We start from the raw sequence: 19,779 nt of genomic DNA on the forward strand, positions 1-19,779 counted from the left end.
TTGTGGAAACTTTGTAATAGCTGTGTTGGGAAACTAAGGCACCCTGGTAGAGTCAAATAGAGGAAGATCTTGGATGAGATGGATTAATGCAGTGGGCTGAAGCATAGCAATGGTTGTGCACACAGGGCATTCGGTTCTGGTGTACATAGGGTTGCTAGAGTTGTAACCAACTTGATGGCCTTTAACAACAACAACAACGACAGTAGCTGCCATTGCATCAGCCTCTGACCCACAATGATGCCAGGCACAGCAGAGCAAAATATTACCTGGTCTTGTGCCATACCCTTGGTCGTTTGTGATTAGACCAAAAGGTTTTCGTTGGCTCATTTTCAGAAGGAAATCTCCAGACCTTTGTCTTGGCCTTCTTTGCTCCAAAACCTCTGCTGAAACACACAGTGCATGGGGCACTTCGGCCAGGAATTGATCCTGAATTTTCCATGTGGGAGATGAGAATTACTCCATTGAATGACCATTGTGCACATGCTTAATATTGTCAGAGTTTACATTTTTTCTTGATATTCCGGAAAGCTTAGCCTTTTGGGCAAAATCTTCTTCTTATTATTAAAACACAATAAGGGCCAAAAAAACACATCTTGGCTCTTGGCTGCCAGTTTGCAATCCTTGGATTAGAAATTGTTGTTTTGCCCGTGGGTTTCTTAATAAGGGCACGGCTCACTTCCTTGTCTTCCTGTTTTCACCAGGCTTACTTGAAAGCAGCACCCGGCTCAAGCCTCACGAAGCCCAGAACTACAGGAAGAAGGCCTTGTGGGTGTCCTGGATCTCCATCATCATCACGCTGGCCCTGGCCGTGGCTGCCTTCAGTGAGTATCAGGGAACTCGCCGCTCAGGACATGCTGACGCTGCCTGCTTCATCCTCCTCCTAACTCCTGTGGGATGCTCTTGTGCTTTAGTGGACTGTTATTGACGACTACATTTTTGTAGATGGCCGAGCAGTCATAAATTAGTCAAATGACTTGTCTCCACTGCAGAGGGAAGGGGTGGTGAAGGAGAAGAAATGGCGAGCTGTGCCGATAGCTTTGCCTCTTGTCTGTATGGAGTTCGTGGAAGTCGATGCAGGCTGACAGCCGAATGGTGAAATTATTCTCTTGGTGGAAAACCTTCAGCTCGGGCTGACGTGTGACAAATACATGTTTTTGAGATTTATGTGTTGAGCCTAATGTAACCAGATGAGTAAAATATTGTAGTGATTCTCTCTACCCCTGCATGTCCATGTGAGATTTGGAAGAAAAACATGATTAAAATGTAATGAAAAACAAACAGTAGAGTCCTCTTTCAAGTTTATAGTGGCCCTGGATACAGAAATAGTCATGATGATAAAACAAAGCTAAACAAAACAAGAATATCGAGGTGTTTGTACTCAGTCTTCTTTGGGGCTGAGGAAGTGCCATGTTGTGCAGTGTTTCTCAGCTAAAATTTTGCAATCTATAGATATATGCACGAGGAATTTATTTTTATTAGTCAGACAATGAGTCACATGTCTCAGCTATGACATTCTGTATAGCTCAACCTGGAAACCATGATTTTTTTTGTGCTTGGTATGTGCTTTGTAGATTTTGGAATTAATATTTTATCTTATCAGAAAGTTCTGTGTTCTGGCAAGTGTCACACCCTGTGCCTTATGAGACAGCATGCAGTAGGGAAGAGGAGAAGCTGGGGTCCCTGGGAAGAAGGTGTGCATTGTTTAAAATTCTGTTCTGCACCACTGACCCTGCCGCAGGACTTGGGGTTGGCTCCCAAGAGAGAGTATTAGAAGTTGACTAAATGCTCCCTGTGAAATTCAGCATATATTATTCAAAGCAATTTATATAGAAACCCTGTACCATAGCTTGGTTCTGGAAGAGCCAGGCATTGAGAGGCAGAGACAGATTCATTTCAGGGTATAACCATTTACCAGTGAGCCAGGATCTAATCAAGGGAACTCTGATTCTTGAAAGTAACAGCGTCTCCCCTCTCCTCTTTTAAATCTTGAAACAAGACTAACAAGCCACTGCTGTCCCCTGAGGATTATTTGGTTGTGGTGGCTGGTGGTGGACTTTGTATCAGACACTGTAATTTACATATGTGAGGAAAGAGGAGTCTAATGGAGGGAAAGAGGTGCTGTACAAACAGAACAATAGTCATTCTTACACACGCGTGTGTCTAATAAGGCTGTTATATGTGCGTGCCTTTGTGAGGACCTGGGCATAATCATTACATGTGATGTCCTTTATCCTCATAAGAGGAAAAAAATTAAAAAAGCAATTTTGATTTCATATATTATGACTATCACTTGAGCAATCTTGAAAATGTTCCATTTCCTTCATGGGAAAATACTGTTGTCTAATTCATATAAAACAAGAATGTTACCTTGTGAGAAAGTTTCTGATTTCTTTAAATTATTATTTTACCCTATACCTTGGGACATGTTGCAAGGAGGGACTAGTCCTTGGAGAGGGACAACATGCTTGGCAGGGTGGAGGGACAGCGCAAGAGAGGAAGACCCTGGATGAGATGTGACAGGGGTAATGGTGGGGGATGTCAGTGTGTCAGAGACAATACGATTGGCACAGGATAGAGCAAGATTTAGGGCTCTTGTGCATAGGATCGCTATGAGTCGCAGGCACATAACAACATAACAACCACCACCACAACCCTTTATTGTGTTTAATTTAAGTTGCAGAATGTCTTGTTTCTAAAATGCTGACTTTGGCTTATAATACAGTCATCTGTTGTAATCTATTAAAACCTCTCTAATTCATTGCTGCTGAGTTACAGCGGCTCTTAGCTGACCATCCCCTCTCCCAGTAGGTTTTCAGAGGCTGTAAATGGTGCGGGAGGAGATTGCCCGTGTTCCTTCCCCAGAACACTGATGGATTTGACCCACCTACCTTTGGTTTGACCTTTTAACTCCTTACTTTATAGGTCACTAGAGCTGTTGTATATTTAATTGCTTCCCAAGTTTCTTGTCTTTGGATTGGTTAAAACCCCAAAATATAAGACATTTTCCCTGCTTAAACTATAGAGTAATTTTGTTGTATATGTTTCATATTTTAAACAATAAGGTAGTCTTTGATTATGTTGGTGGAGTTGTTTTATTTACCCTTCAGTTTCCTAAATATACTTGGAATATGAAATATTTAAAATCCTAAAGCATCATGTATGAATAGTTTACACACTTTCAGCCATTCTTTTTCAGAATTTTGAATGGAAATGAAAGCAATAGAAATGAAACAATATAAGCAGATCTTTCATTTTATTTTTAAATTGATGTGTTGAGAAAATATGTGTCAAAAGTGATGATAAACATATTTTTAAAGTGTGACAAGGAGCTCTAGTCTTATTCCCAAAGCAGGAAGGTTATGAAAAGACAATGTGAGAGTTGAGCTTCACAAATGAGTGTGTTAGAGCATTATGGGGGAATTATTTGGTACGGCAGAGATGTTTTTGTGGTAGTGTGTGTGTGTGTGTGTGTGTGTATGCAGGCGGATGATAATCACGGTGAAGAGCAGATAATTGCATTTGTGATCATGTCTTCTTTCCACTTCTGGATGGTAAATTCTCTTGAGCAGGAAAAATATTGCATCTTTGCAGAGAATCAGTACTCAAGATTGTTAAGTGGATGAGCAGAGGCCATTTTATTTACGGCTAAATGGAGGACTAGTTCATGGAAAATAATAACTTGTGCCTCATGGTGAGTTGAGATACCAGGTTTAGCTAAGTCTCTCTCTTTTTTAGCAATTTAAGGCTTTATCAAAGAAGTGCATCTTTGTGGTTATTCTTTTGTTGAGGACACTGTCTTGGAGTTGCATCTGCTGATGTGAGTGGGAACTCCTTTCTTCATCTCTCAGTTACCATTTTGCACTGAATCCTAGTACTGGTTTTTAGCTCAGCACTATCTGAGGAAATGCTGTAATGTCTTTTGGTTTTGGAAATGGGGTGATGAATATGGGTGTATTGGGGGGGGACACATCTTTTCTTCATCAACTGGAGAACATAATATGTTTTCATAGTATGTATATTGTACATGTTTCCCTTTATATATTGTAAATATCCAGATATTCAGATTTGTAGTACTCCAAAAATACCCACTGATAAAACCCACTTAGTTTTACCAAGAATTGCTGAGTTACTTGGGATTAACGAGAGCTCTGGTGGCCAATGGTAAGGAGCTTCACTGTCAACCCAAAGGCATGGAGTTTGAATCCACCTGCTGTTCTGCAAAAGCAATCTCCTCTCATGTGATTTACTGCCTCTGAAAACCTGCTGGAGGGTCAGCTGTGAGTCTGTTCTGACTTGACGGCACCTAACAACAACAGAGCTCTGGTGGCTTAGTGCTAAGAAGCTGTGCTGCAATCCCAAAGACATGAGGTTTGGATCCAATAGCTGCTCCGCAGGAGAAGGATGGGCAGTCTCTTGCGATTTACTGTCTCTGAAAACTTGCTGGACGGGTCAACTATGGGTCAGTTCCGATTTAACAGCACACAACAACAACAATATGATTAACATTCGTGTATCTGTATGGTATAGTTGGGGAATTTAGGTCATCTGTCATAGTTTGTGACTTGAATTCGTATAGATCAACTCAGTGACTCAACTAATTCCCATAAAATCAAAACGGATTCATAGCTGTTTCTCCAGTGGTTTTTCATTGGCTGTAAATTGAACAGGAGATTGTCTGACTTTCTCCCCAGGAACAACTGGTGGATTTGAACCACCTGCCTTTGGGTTGACAGCACAACTACTTACCCAGTAGGCCACTAAGACTCCTTGTTTAAAAAGGACAGGATTTTTTTCCGTAATCTTGGTAATGTAATGATTTCCGATCTGTTCAAATGCTGACATAAAACCAGATGGTGACGCATCTTGAACATTTCAGAGAGCTCTAGTTTGATTTTAAAATTGCTTCTGTTTATAATCGGTAGGAAAATGACAATCTTGTTAGGACCAAAAATCCCGCTCCTCACCAAAGTCTGTTTTAATAATGAAGCTGGAACAAAATCACAAGTTCTGTCTCGACACTCAAGGTTTTGACATTGATGTGTTTGTTAGCATGATTTCGGGAAATGCGTTCTGACTCTGCTTTTGAGGTTTGAATGAGTGCAAGTTAATTTTTAGGCACTCAGTACATGTTCTGTAGGAAATGAAGTTAAATTTGAATCACTCTCATGGGAAAACCTTTCCTGAGATACACAGTTCCTTTTTTTTTAAGTACTCTAAACCCGCGTCTTTTCAGAAAAAGGTTTTTCAAAGATTTCGTGAATTGGTAGATTTAAGAATTAGAAAAATATCTGGGAGGAATGGTTTTGTTTTTATGTTGTTTTTGTTGTTACATGCCTACAAGCAAAGTATGATACACAGTGATCCAATGAGCAACAGATTTGAACCCTGCCCTATACTCTGCTGTTTTCATCGTCTCTGACATGTTCGAGCCCATTGCTGCGGACGAGGATCTTCCTTTTTTCTTTTGTTCTCATGTGGGTTTTTCCCCCCAGTCTTTTCTCTTTTGTTCTCCTTATTTTGAGACTTTCCTTTCTTTTGTTGACCTTTCCAAGCATCATGTTTGAAAGCAAGATGGCCCTACCTGTAAAAAGAAACAGTCCGAAATTGGCTTTTTATAGGTAAGGGTTTTAAAAGGAATTATTTTATTTTGATGTAAAGTTTTGACCCAAAAAACTGATAGAAAATGTCTTTATCATTTTTGTTTTTAAATTAAAGGCTGTTAAGGGGGTGGGGAAATGACACAAAATGAAGTTATTTGACTCTTCCATAAATCCATCAAAGCTTGTCTGGCAACTTTCTTTCAATCAACGCATTGTGAGTTGGAAAAGGCATAAAAACCTCCATGAGCTGTTTATTGCCCTAAACCTAATGACAGAGACCCTGCTATCCATGAAGTTAATATTCACACAGCTTAGCTCCTAACTGGAAGCCGCTCAGAAGGAAGGCCTGGTGAGCTACGTCTGAAGAACCAGCCATTGAACATCCTCTGGAGCACAGATCTCAGACACGACGGTATTGTCTTAAGCAGAACTGACTCGGCATCATTTTACAAGTGGCCTAATGGCGTGATGTGACTGGGCTTGACTTTTCTCAGCTGCTCTGAGCTTTTTATCTTCAGGGCAGAGTTCACTTCCCAGATAGCCACATGGCTGACTCTTCTAAGTTCACTTCTGCAGAACAGCCTTCCTAACTCCCTGGCCTCAGCCTACCCCACTGTACCACATATTCTCCTCTCCTCACTGAGGTTCCCTCCTTTGTGTCCATATCACCTGTTCCTTGCTCCCTGTTCCATCCCATGCCAAGCTCTATGAGGTCCTTGTCTCTTGTGCCGGGTTCCAGCTATCTTCTATCCTGTTAGTTATTACAGAGGGCTGGGGACTCAAAACTGCAACTCATATTCTTCTCTGCAGAACAGTCCTTTGTGGAGCTGGTCTTTCATTAATTTGTATTGAAAATAGCAATATATGCATAATACAAAAATCCATGGGAACCAAAGGGACCCAGTGCGAATTTCTGTCCTGTCACAGGCCTTCTCTCTCAGTTCCCACTCCCCACAGACAGGCTTGCGTGTTCTTTTTAGTGTGTGGAAGAACCCAGGGATGGTACATGAATACGCTCTTCAGTTGTGACTTAAGTTAAAGGTGGCATCTTCTCCTTGCTGGCCTTTTAAACAGCACAGACAGGCCTCCTAACAAGCTGCTGTTTTTAGTTTCTTAAAGAGAGGAATTGCTGTGGGGAATTTTCAGGCACGACTTCCTGATGAGCATCTGCCTGCGGATGAGCCAGCGACCGGTGTGGCTATGAGCAGGAAATTTTGAGAGCCACATCCTGGTGGTGCTGGGGGGATAACTTGTCCCCACAGAGAGTGTTCATCCAGTGATAACTGCCTCTCGGCTTCCAAGAGGTGGAAACCCGAGGGAGGAGCAAGCAGAAATGTGGTTTGGGATGCTAACCCTGATGATTCTCCCTGCTTTCATACTTTGAGGTTAAGTCATTAAACATCCTGTGCCTGCCACCCACTCAACCCTGCTCTGTGGGTCACAGAGAGCGCTTGAAGTATGAATAGTGTTTTAGCCAGATCTCATTCATACAGCAAGGAGCCCTTCACCCTGACTCCCTGGCTAACTTTGTCTTCCAGTCTCCCACAGTTAGGTTGGCTTGAGCTCACATGTACTGCTTGTGGCTCCATAATGCTCACACACCAGCTCTTGGTCTCAGATGTTTTGTTTCTGATCCCATCACCCTTTTCCTAGCTACATATTTTTATATGTCCAATAACACACTCATTAAAAGTCACCTCTTCCAGGCAGCCTTCGTTGACCTTTAAGAAACTCAGGGCTCCTTGTCCAGTTGGAATCAACCCACAGATAACTGACTCCTGCAGGTTTTCCCAGGCTGTAAATCTCATGGTTGGAGATTGCCCGTCATTTCCTCTCCCAGTCACTGGTGGATTTGAACCACCAGAGAAGCCCCTCCTTTGGGTTAGCAGCACAACTCTTGATGGACTGTGCCACCTCTGGCTCCTTTAGACCAATAGAGATGCCCCTTTGTTTTCCAATCTCTGATGGGCTTGCATCGGTGAGAACCATTATTGGCTTGGTCCCTGAATCTGTGAGGTTTTTGCTTTCTGCAATAATACAGACTTCTTAAAAGCCAGAACTTCTGCCTTTTGACTTGTCGTCTCAGGTCCTAAACAGGTGGGCACTGTTTTATGCTATAGGCTGAAGGGCTGGAGTCTGTTTTTACCTCCCCCTGCTTGCTGAAGCCACTGTGGTTTCAGCAAGTGGAGAATGGATGCTGGCTTTGAAAAAAACTCCAGAAGAAAAACCTCGTAGCTTTTTCAAGTGCATGGGAACAAGGGGGGGAAGCAGTAATTCAGACATCTTCAGCTTTGGGAATCGCCAGGACAGAGGAGCCCATTCTCCCTGCATCCCCCGCCTCCTCCTCCCCAGACGGAAGGATGCATCCAAGGTTCCATTGCCAGGGACTGGCTGGAGGCTGTTCCCAGAGCACATCTTCCTGAGTGGTCACACACACAATGAGCTGCTGTTTTTGACCCGGGTGGAAGGCGGGGTGTCTCACCAGCTGCTTATGAGCTTTGCCTTTCCACTCGGTGCAGCTCTGGAATTTAATTAGCTGTGTGGCCAGCGCACATTAGCACGAGGATGCTCTGGTCACCCATTCATGATGCAGGGGGTTGGGTGGTGAGTTGCACCTGGTCTCATCCACTCCACCTTACTTTGCTCTCTGCTGGCAAATGGGACAGACTCCTCTTAGGAATTTCGGAAGGTTTTAATTTTGCAGCTCAGTCTGTGGGGACGATCAGGGGTGTGCTGATTTGCTCATGGTCCTCCGCGAATTGCTTTTGAAAGGGAAATTTATGTTGTAGCGGTTTCTCTACATGAGCTTGTTTCCCAATGTTCTGTTCCATAGACTGAGAGGTTTAAAAGATGTGTCAGAAACAATAGATGAATCCAGAACTGCTCCTTCATACTGCCTTTCCACTGTCTTCACTACACACTACCCTAGCTGACCTTCGTGTTGGTGAAAGTATGTCCAGTCCTGAGTGAGTGCCTGACAGGTAAACTCCTTTTTGTGATAGATGCCACACGGCACTGAGAAGCAGAGCAGTGAGTGTGTGCCCTCTAAAAGCTCATGTCCGAACTGGCAACTGAAGTCATGTGGTTCGAATCCAGCTGCTTTATGGGAGAAAGATGGGCAGTCTCCTTCTGTGAAATTTACTGCCTCTAAAAACCCACTGGAGGGTCAGCTGTGGGTCACTTCTTAGTAGACTATACAGAACAACAACCAATGGGCAGGTGGAGGTCTCTAAAGACCTAAGAGTAAATGTCAGGGTAAAGGAGTAGATTGTTCTAGGGACAGTCCAGTCACTCTCAACCCCCAGTGACCCTGTACAACAGAGTGAAGCCCAGTTCTGTCCTGTGCCGTCCTCAACAGTCTTTGCTCTGTTGAGCACACTGTTGCAGCCATAGAGGAACTCTTTTTTTTGTTATCTTTCTCTCTTACCTTCCCCAGCGGCTAGCATCTTATGATTATGCATCTAAAGTAAGTAGGATGAATCTTGACATCTTCTCATGAGCATTCTTGCTGTTCTTCTTCTGTGACAAATGAAAAGGAGTAGTTCAGAGGACTTGGAAACTCTTTCCCATTAGACACACAGGAATGCTGTGGAGAGGGCATCCTGACTGATCAGAAGAAGAGCAGTCTTGAGCGCCCAGCACCCTCCTTCTTCCGGAAGGATGAGATGAGAATCTGATCTATCAATGCAGAAGTTAGGTGAGGTAGAAGTAGGGATATGTGCTGATTTCAGAAGAGGGGATTAGTTGATGACATTCATGCAGAGATGGCCAGGACCAGGCAAAAAGATGAAGATGAGATCCAAGATTTAAGTAGATACCTTAAAGTGACTTTACCTTTATTTAAAGGGTGACTCAGAATAAACACACCACACAAGGAAGACAAAATTTAAAGAACCAAACTAGTTACAGTCAAGTTCATTCTGACTCAGCTGGGCTCCGTAGAGTTTTCATAATACTGATCTGGAAACAGATTTTTTTAAAAATTTTAATTTAGTTTGTTTATTTTTCATTTCAATGAACATCTACAGAGATTTTGGAATTCCATTCATTCATTGTTGCACCCTTCTCCCCGCACAAACCCCTCCCCCCTCCCCGTTTGCTCCTCTCCTTGAAAAGCAATAGGCAGCTCTTAGTGGACTTGAACCTCCAATCTTTCAGTTAGTAGTTGCACACATAATTGCTTACATCATCCAAGAATGAAGAACAACCCTCTTCGACTCTGCATGGGGTGAGGAAAAGACCCTTCCACTAGAATTCATAGACATGAGACTGACCATCACAAACCTTTGTGTTTGGGATTTCCATAGGTGGAGAGACTTGATTTAGATGTTTATATTTACTATGGGTGGTTTATTAGGGGAGGAGAGTGGGATGGACTCTCAGAAAAACCAACCATAAGGGAGTAAGGAAAGCAGAGTTGGGTAGAGGTAGAAGGTGACGTGGCCTTGGTTCTTACCTTGAGGGAGCTGGAGTGTCCCTTCAGTATTAACCAGATGAAGCAGTGGAGTTGACTCAGACGTTGTCTAGACTTGTAACTGTGGATTTCCTCAAGGAGGGATGTACACTTGGAGGTAGATGTGTCTTTGGTGGTGGCAGAGCTCTTCATTAGAGTTATGAGAGCTCAGTCTCTTGAGAGCTGGGGGGATGAATGCTAAGGTAGAGGAATCCAAGAGTTTATATGCTACCTGGTTGGCCTAGGAATTCCCAAGATGAGAGCTTAACATTCGCGTGGACTCAGCTTTCAGATACTATTTCAAATAGACCTTTCAGGTGTAGAACCTCACCAAAAGCTTAACCAGTGGATTAAGTACAGCATTCAGCAGCTTCTTTGGAAAGTGCCCACTATGATTGAGGATTTAGATAGGAAGCATGATTAGAACTCTATTTCCATGTAACAGAATTATCTGACATTATCTGTAAAGTACAATTTAATATGAGATAGTCAAGGTGTCATAGGAGCACTGCTGGTGTAGTCTGCAGTGTGGTGTGCAGCTAACCACAAAGGTGGCTAACTTGTGAAAAGAAAGACATTGAGCAAAGTAGTTGGGAGATAAGAAAATAAATACATTGTTTTTACTTTTATTAAAAATGAAAAAAAATATTTATTTCTAAGAAGTTAAAGATGACAGTTCTCTCTCTTCCTGTGTTCCTTCCCTTACAACCACTTTTACCTCTTCTGGCGGAATCCTTTACCTTATTTATATCTATGTAAACAATTGGTTTCCAATGTTAATACTTTATTTTTCTCCAAGCTTAAGCATTATTTGTTGGCTTCCTACATGAATAAAGATAATTTAATGTTTCCATCCACCTCATTCCTGGTCTTGTACTTACTTTCAGAGTTTCTTTTCTTGTGTAATAGTTATAATCTGCATTATGATGACTAGGGAAATCCCAGTGAGCTACTTAGTGAAGTGGACTTTTCGTTTTGTGAAAATTTTTTTAATTAGTTTTCTATAGATCAAATGTGTCTTGTTTACTCCTATGTTTAACCTTCACTGAATTTATTTCTTAGAAAACTCTAACTCATTTTCTGTCCAGTGTTATTCTCTGTGATGCCTTCAGATGATCTGTCAGTTTCTTTCTTCTGCCATGTCCCCAAGAAAGGCCTTATGAAAGGTGAAGTTTTCAAGCCATCTGATTCCAGAGATGTCTTTAATATATCTTGATATGGATATATGGCTGAATAAACAACTATTAGTAGGAAGTATATGCTCCTTAAGTGTTTGAAAGAGTTTTCTTCTATTTTACTAGGACTTCTTAGAAAGACTTGAACTGTTGAGAATCCTAATCCTTTGTATGAGACTTGCTATGGTGGGGATTCTTGTTTATATGTGGATGGCTTAATTTTTTAACATTTTTTTTCTCAACTTGGTATTTCTACTTTTATTTGGAGTCCTTCATTTTTACTGTCAGCTTTCCTCCCCACCACCGTCCTCCTTTTAACTTTAGACTTATCTTTCCTAATAGGGAAAGAATCCCAAATCCTACAAGTACGTGAACTTTGATAATCTCCTCATACTAAGAATGAGAGCTAATTGGAGGTTCTCAGTATTGTTCTTGTAGGGTGAGGTGGATGGACCATTTTCTTGGGTATTGTCCTGTTTAATACTTGTAGGTTCTTTTTGGGCTGTCCAAGTTGCTTAGAGAAGGGTCTGCTGATATTCTGGAGGATGAATGACTGTCTGAATTTCAGAAGTGGAGTTAGGATGAAGGTCAAGATTTTTTTCAAAAAACCCATTAAATCAGTCTCTCATTTTCAATTTCATTCTTCGTTTTTGGCTCTCTCTAGAGTCTTATAGACAGGAGGTGGTTGTGCTCTTTCCAGAGAATGAGCCTTGAGTCATTTGATAGCATAGTGGGGTATGGAGTGTTGATCATCCTTCTGTGTAGGGTAAGAAAGGGAATCAGTCTATAGAGATTCTAGAGAACCAGCTGCTACTTAAAATAGATTTTGAACAAACCTCTATTTTATTTTATTTTGTCTCTTTATAACATCATGCTGGTAGTTGCTGTTCTTTGAATGTGCGGGGTGTTTTGGGTTTTTTTCTTTCTCATTTTTGTCTTTTACATTGCCAGCTTGGGAGTTGATTTCGTGTAGTCTGTCAGATCATTCACCTCTTGCCCATGTTCTGTGTTGTTTTTGTCGTCATGTACCTTCAAGTCAAAACCAACTCATAGCTGACTCTCAGTGGTCTTTCTCTAGGTTCATGTTCTGTAGTTCTTGCTTTTGTTGCCCCTCTCATTTTGTTTTCTTGTAGGGTGAAAATCTCTATACTCTAGTGGAGTTTTTAGAGGAAGTAAAAGTGAGGCGTCACTCTGTGATAATTCTTTGGAAATCTCAAGCAGAACTTTTTGTAATGAAAATTATAGGCAGTGAACCAGAAGCCCATGAGGAATAGTGAACCGAAAGTCAGTTCTGAGGAATTGACCAAGAGCTCAGCGCAAAGTGATAACATCGCTCCTACTTCTCCAGGTAAAAGAAATGCAAAATACCATAAGCTGAAATATAAATAATTAAGAATTCCAAAGGGAGAGAATAGAGAAGATGAAGAAAAAGTAGTGTCTTCAGGGATGATGAAGACATTTTAGAATTGATGGAAGAGATGAATGACATTACTATAGGGGACTAAAGAACAGCGCATATAAAGTATAAAAAGTGTAAAAGAAAATACAGGAATAAATAATTACAGAAAGTACAAGTGGGCTAAACCCAGCAAGTTAAAACCTGAGATAAGCTGATGCCTCAGTTATCCAGTGCTGCTGTAACGAAATACTACAAATGACTTTAACAAATTTACTTTTCACACTTTAGGAGGCTAAAGTGGTGATGGTGTTGTTACGTGTCATTAAGTAACTTGATGGAATCAACTAATAAATGACCATCCAGAAGGTTTTCAGAGGCAGTAGATAAAATGGGAGAACATTGCTCATCTTTCTCTTATGAAACAGCTAGTGGGTTTGAACATATGCCTTTCGGTTGGCAGCACAGCTCCTTACCACTTGGCCACCAGAGCTCTGAACTAAGAGTTCCAGCTCTAGAGGAAGGCTTCCTCTCACTGCTTCCTTGTTCTAGGAACTTCCCTGCATAGGGATCTTGGGTCCCGAGGACTCGCTTTGCTCTCGGTTCTTCTTTCTTGGTGGTTGGAGATCCTTTCTTTCTGTTTCCTTCTCTCTCTTTCTATTTATGGTAGGATAAATGATGACACAAGACACATCCTAAAGAAACTCTTTTTACATTAACAGAGACTGTGACATGATTAAAGGTGTTGCATCCAACCCTAAAGTCCTTACCACTGATTGTCTGATCACCAGCACATAATTAATTGCCAAGTCACTGAGGATAATGGTCCAACCATGTTGATAGTATCTTTTGAGAGATACAGTTAAAAAAAAAAGAATCTAACTGCATATTGTTCATAAGGTAAACTTAAAGCATAAGGGGATATGATGAAACCATTCTATGCCCTTATGCTTTAAGTTTATCTTATAAACTTTTACCTTATAAACACATAGGGATAGAAAAAGTGAGCAAAAGAGTTAGTGTAGCTCTATCAATAAGAGAAAATAGACTTGAGGACAAAAAGTATTCTTCAAGTCTGTTTCACAAATTGCCTTTCTCTCTGTAAGAAAAAAAGTTCAATTTACTGAGAATTTAAAGCATTTGTCAGTTTTTAGGTACCAAATTTCCAAAGCATAATCACCCAAAACTACCAAACTCTTACTTAATAGATAAAAGTTTCCTATACATTAACATACCTCTTCCGTTAGTAGAAAAGATAGAAAGTAAATGAAAAGATGGAATTATATAATTCAACCTTCTTCAAACCATTTTGACAGCGTCCATTGTAAGAAATGCACATTTGGCCTACATATGTGAGTGTATGTGTGCATATATTAGATGCCAGCATATCTAAGGCATTATTGATTATAATGTGTAACATCAGTTTTTATGTCATGAAGAAGTTGAAAAAGCAGTGCCACTTAACTGTATCATGCCATTTATTGTATAATTTACCTGATGTGGTAACTGAAAATTTCACTTTCTGAATTTCTGTCCTCTTGAATTTTATAACATTTTTTTACAATATGAAACTTTATTGCCGTTGAATCATAAGAACCCTCCAGGGCAGAGTGGAACTGCCCTAATTGATTTCTAGTTGTAAATCCTTATAGAAGCAGACTGCCTCATCTTTTTACCATGGAGCACCTAATGGATTTGAACTACCAGCCTTCAGGTTAGAAGCCAAACACTTACTGTGTTACCAAGTCTCCTGTTACATTAAATTGATTTTATGATTAGTGAATTCTCACTTTCCAGTGGGTTAGGGCGGAACTCTGCATCTAACAAGTGTATTTCACAAAACCTTTATAAAAGAGTAAGCTCTTCTAGGATTACAAAAGAATTCTCAACAAATATATAAGAATCTGTATTTTACAGATTATGTTTTCTGGCTACAATGCAGTGAAATTTGGAATAAATGAAAACCAGCATTTTTTTTGGTAATTCTAATGGAAATGATATTAAATATTTATATTTTAATAAAATATGTTAAAATATTTAAAACATAAAAAGAGAAATTGACAATTGATTAGTCAAATGGTCTAAAACAAGAGGCAAAGAAACTGAAAAACAGAATAAAGAAAGGATGGGAATAATACATTTAAGAGTAGAAATTGATCATTAGGATATAATTCATAAAGCCACCCTGGAATGAACGTTGTATTCTTTCAGACTAGTAAAAATAGGCTTAACTCTGCTAAGATTAAAAAAAAGAATAGTAAGAAAGAACTAGAAGTGAAATGAAGGGGACCTAATGGTTATTATGATAAAAATTTAAGAAAGAAGACTATTGTACATAATTTTATACACATAAATTTGAATGAGTATGATTTTCTAGAATACTACCTGACCCCTATTGGCTTTTTTGTTGTTTCTATGTACTGTCTAGTTGGAACTAATCCACAGCTGACACTTCAGTAGGTTTTCAGAGGCAGTTAATTGCGTGGGAGGAGATTGCCAGTCCTTCTCCTGTGGAGCAGCTGGCAGATTCGAACTGTGTGTCTTTGGAATTGCAGTGCAGATTCTTACCACTAGGCCACCAGAGCTCCTAGGGAGTCTTAAGATCATTAAAGAAATTAATCTTGGTTATGGTTACCAACCAGGGTGAATTTGCACCCTTTTGGGGGACATCTCACAAGGTTCTGAGATATTTTTTATTATTAGAGTTAGACAGTGTTCCACCTTAAGCCATGGATATTTGTTGTCATCCTGTCATGTGTAGGATAGTTTCCACGCAACAAAGAATTATTGACCCAAAATGTCAGCAGGGCTGAGTTTGAGAAACCTCATTCCAAGCCAGTGGCTTTACAGGTGCTTTTTACTAATATTTGAGAATTTGATAATGCTAATCATGTGAACTGTGTTCCATAGCACAAGAAAGAACACCCTTATAACATTTTGAGACTTGATATCAAAACAAAAGATAATAAACTGGCCCTTAACAACACCAACAATGACAACAACACCATAAATTACTCATGAGTATAGAGGGAGCTCTGATGGCATAGTCCTCAGAGAGCTAACCCAGAGGCAGGGCCTCTGGTTCTAATCACTCCGGCTCTGCAGGAGACAATTGGGCAGTATCTTCAAGTGCTATTAACAGTCTTTGAGGATCAACAGAAGCTGTGAGTTGACTTTAACTTGATGATAGTGAGTGAATAGGAGATGTATGCAACAATTCTAAATTAGTTGTTGTTGTTAGGTATTGTCAAGCTAACTCTGATTCATAGAGACCTTATGTAAGATCGAAACCTTACCCAGGACTGTGCCATCCTCAGTCGTTGCTGTATTTAGCTCATTATTGCAGTCATTGTGTCAGTCCATTTTGTTGAGAGACTTCCTTTCCTTAGCTGACCCTCATCACCCTTCCTAAGCATGATAATGCGTTCTAGTGACTGGTCCCTCCTGATAATGTGTGACGTTTTACCATCCTTGCCTTTTAGGAGCCATCTGGATGTAATTCTTTCAAGATGAATATGTTTGTTCTTTAGCTTTCCAGCATTTTCAGCCAATACCACAATTCAAAGCATCAGGTGTTCCTGTTCTTCTTGTTGCTAAGTGTGACCATTGGTAACTTTGCTGTTGTTGTTGTGTACCATAGAACTGAGTATGTTGTTGTATACTGTTGGACTCTCGAATTGAGTATGACTCATACTGACCTTGTGAGCAGCAGAGCTGAACCTTGACCTATGCTGTGCAGTCCTTATCATCACGGACACATTTGAGCCCATTGCTGCAAACACTGTATCAATCCATCTTGTTGAGGGTATTCTCTTTTGTTGACTTCTACCTTTCCAATCATGATGTCTTTATCCAAAGACTGTTGTTGTTAGGTGCCATTGAGTATGACTCATAGTGACTCTGAACAAAAAGATATGAACCCTGTCCTGTGCCATCGTCACACTTTCCAGACGCATTAGAGCCCAATGCAACAGTCACTGTGTCAATTCATCTGATTGAGGGTCTTCCTCCTTTTCTGATCGAGGATCTTCCTCTGCTTTGCCAACCTTTCTGAGCATCATGTCCCTCTCTAAGGAATAGCCCCTCCTAGCAACATGCCCAAGGTATGTGAGGCAATGCTTCATCATCCTTGCCTCCAAAGAGCACACTAGCTGCACCCTCTCTAAAACATATTTATTTGACTTTTTGGAGTCCACAGGATGTTCAGCACTTTTCTCCAATACCACAGCTCAAAGACATCAATTCTTTTTCTATCATCCTTATTCATTACCCAGCTATAAGACACATAGCAAGACCATAGAAAGACTAGGGCCTGAATCAGACACACCTTAGTCTTTAAGCTGGTATCATTACTCCTCAATAATTTGGAGAGGTCCCTAACTTCAGATTTTCCCAGTGTGGTACATCTTCTGATTTCCTGACTGCTGTTACTAAGGGTGTTAATTGTGGATACAAGTCAGATGATGTTGTTGACAGCTTCAATCTTTCCTCCATTGTAAGAATCTTTGTTTTCTTGACATTGAGATGTAATCCATATTGCAGGCCACATTCCTTGATTTTCTGTGACAAGCGCTTCAAGTACTGCTCACTTTGACTAATTAAGGTAGCATTATCTGTGTATCACAGGTTATTGATGAGTCTCCCTCCAGTCCCGATGGTAGTGTGTGAAATAGTCAAGAAAAAGAACTAAAATGTATGAGTTGGAAAGGAATAATCATCATCATTCACAAGTGATACTGTGATCTTTTCTACACAGGAAAGCCCATGAATTTGCAGGACATTATCAGAAAAAATACCTTTAAGCAAGTCTATGAGGTTAACATACAAAGCATCAGTTATATTAGTATAAAACAACCACACAGAATAGAATTACATTTTTCATAATGGAGCCTGTGGTGATGAAGGAGGAAGTTCAAGTTGCTCTGAAGGAATTGGCAAAAAACAGGGCTCCAGGAGTTGACGGCATACCAATGGACTTATGTCAACAAACAGACACTGCCCTGGATGTGCTCACTAAGTTGTGCCAAGGAATCTGGAAGACAGCCAGCTGTCCAACTGACTGGAAAAGATTGACATTTGTTCCAATTTCAAAGAAGGGTGACCCAAAAGAGTGCGGAAATTATTGAACAATATCATTAATATTACATGCAAGCAAGATTCTGCTGAAAATTATCCAAAAGTGTTTGGAGCAGTATGTCAGCAGAGAACTGCCAGATGTGCAGGCAGGATTTAAAAGAGGTCATGGTACTAGGGAAATTATAGCTAATGTTAAATGGATCTTGGCAGAAAGCAGGGAATACCAGAAGAATGTCTGCAAAGACTTTTGACTGTGTGGATCACAACAAGCTATGGCTGACTCTGAGAAGAATGGGAATCCCAGAACATTTGATTGTGCTAATGCGAAACCTATACTTGGGCCAAGAGGCAGTTGTCAGAACAAAGCAAGGAGACACTACATGGTTCAAAATCAAGAAGGGAGTCCAACAGGGATGTATTTTGTCTCCATACCTTTTCAATCTGTATGCAGAACAGACCATCCGAGATGCTGGGCTGTACAAGGAGAAATGTTATCAGGATTGGTGGAGGAGTCATCAACAACCTGTGTTATGTGGATGACACAATCCTGCTTGCTGAAACTGAGGAGGACCTGAAATGCTTGCTGCAGAAGGTCAAGGACTACAGTCTCCAGTATGGATTAAGGCTCAATGTCAGGAAAACAAAGATTCTCACCACTGGGCCAATTGGCAGCATCAGTATGGATGGTGAAGAGATTGATATAGTTAACAGTTTTAGTTTACTGGGCTCCACAGTCAACACTCTTGATAACAGCAGCCAGGAAATCAAGAGACAAATTGCATTGGGAAGGTCAGCTGTAAGGGACCTCTCAAGAGTACTGAGACTGAGGTGTGCCTGATCCAGGCTATCGTCTTCGCAATTACGTGCTATGCATAAGAGAGTTGGACAGTGAATAGGGATGATAGAAAGAGAACTGATGCCTTTGAGCTGTGGTGCTGGAGAAGAGTGTTGAATATACCATGGACTGCTAGGAGAACAAACTGGTTTGTCCTGGAGAGGGTGAAGCTGGAATGCTCCTTGGAATCAAGGATTCTAAAGCTTCGTCTGACATACTTTGGGCATGTTGCAAGGAGGGACTGGTCCTTGGAGAGGGACATCATGTTTGGGAGAGTGGAGGGATGGCATAGGAGAGGAAGATCCTTGATGAGATGGATCAATTCTGTGAATGGAGTGATGGGAATGAGTGTATCGGAGATGGCAAGGTTGGCACAGGATAGAGTTGTGTTTAGGGCTTTTGTACATAGGGTTGCTATGAGTTACAAGCAACTTGATGGCACACAACAACAACAACAACAGCAACAACAACCTCCACCACCATTTTCCACCCTTTTTAAAATTATTAATTAACAACAACCATTTTTAAGTAACAAAAGAAAAAACCTCATTGTTTACTTCCTTAATGTAGAAAGCTAGAAAATATTTTTTGAAATATTTAAAGTGAGATTTGAATAAAAAGAAATCTTGTGTTCCTGTTGTAAAGGCAATGTATTAAAGATCACAATTCTTATATTATCCTAAATTTCTCCAAAATTATAATTATTTTTTAAATGGAAATTTGATGAACTCTAAATTTTTTGTAGAGGGGATAAAGAACTAAGAATAGCCATGATTGTTTTCCAAGAAGAAAATGCATGTACTTGTGAAGTCTTAAAACTAGAGCAGATGAGTTTGCGATATTGATGAAAAACAAATAGGTCAAGGAAGTCGAATAGGGAGTCTAGAAATAGCACTATACCCACAATCATGTTTGATATTTTACAGTGGTTGCATCACACCTTGTGGGGAAAATAATACATGGAGAAAACAAAAAGAAATCTATACTTCTTATCATATACAAATATAAATTCCAAGTTAATTAAATACCTAAGTCTGAGCTAGAACATAGCTTCAAATATGGTATGAGGTCAGTTAATAAGGATGTCCTCGAAAACTGTGACCCTGAACTTCCAAATCAGGAAATGGAAACTCAAAAAGATACTGTAAAATAGAATTATATAAATGACTGTATAAAACATAATGTGAATGAAAGACTGTATATAACACAATGTATATGAATGAAAGAGAATTTAAATAAATTAT

General features: G+C 40.3%; 1 protein-coding gene across 1 annotated transcript in view; it reads left to right on the top strand.

Moving 5' to 3' along the window:
- Window positions 1-19,779, top strand: part of TMEM163 (transmembrane protein 163) — a 337,532-nt gene that overhangs the window by 8,524 nt on the left and 309,229 nt on the right. The window contains exon 2 of the mRNA XM_006880747.1: window positions 702-821. Coding sequence (XP_006880809.1) covers window positions 702-821 — 120 coding nt within the window. The remainder of the gene's footprint in view (window positions 1-701; window positions 822-19,779) is intronic.

This window comes from Elephantulus edwardii, unplaced genomic scaffold (assembly GCF_000299155.1).
Source record: "Elephantulus edwardii isolate Elephantulus edwardi_28Jun2011 unplaced genomic scaffold, EleEdw1.0 scaffold00010, whole genome shotgun sequence".
NCBI classification, from domain to species: Eukaryota; Metazoa; Chordata; class Mammalia; order Macroscelidea; family Macroscelididae; genus Elephantulus; species Elephantulus edwardii.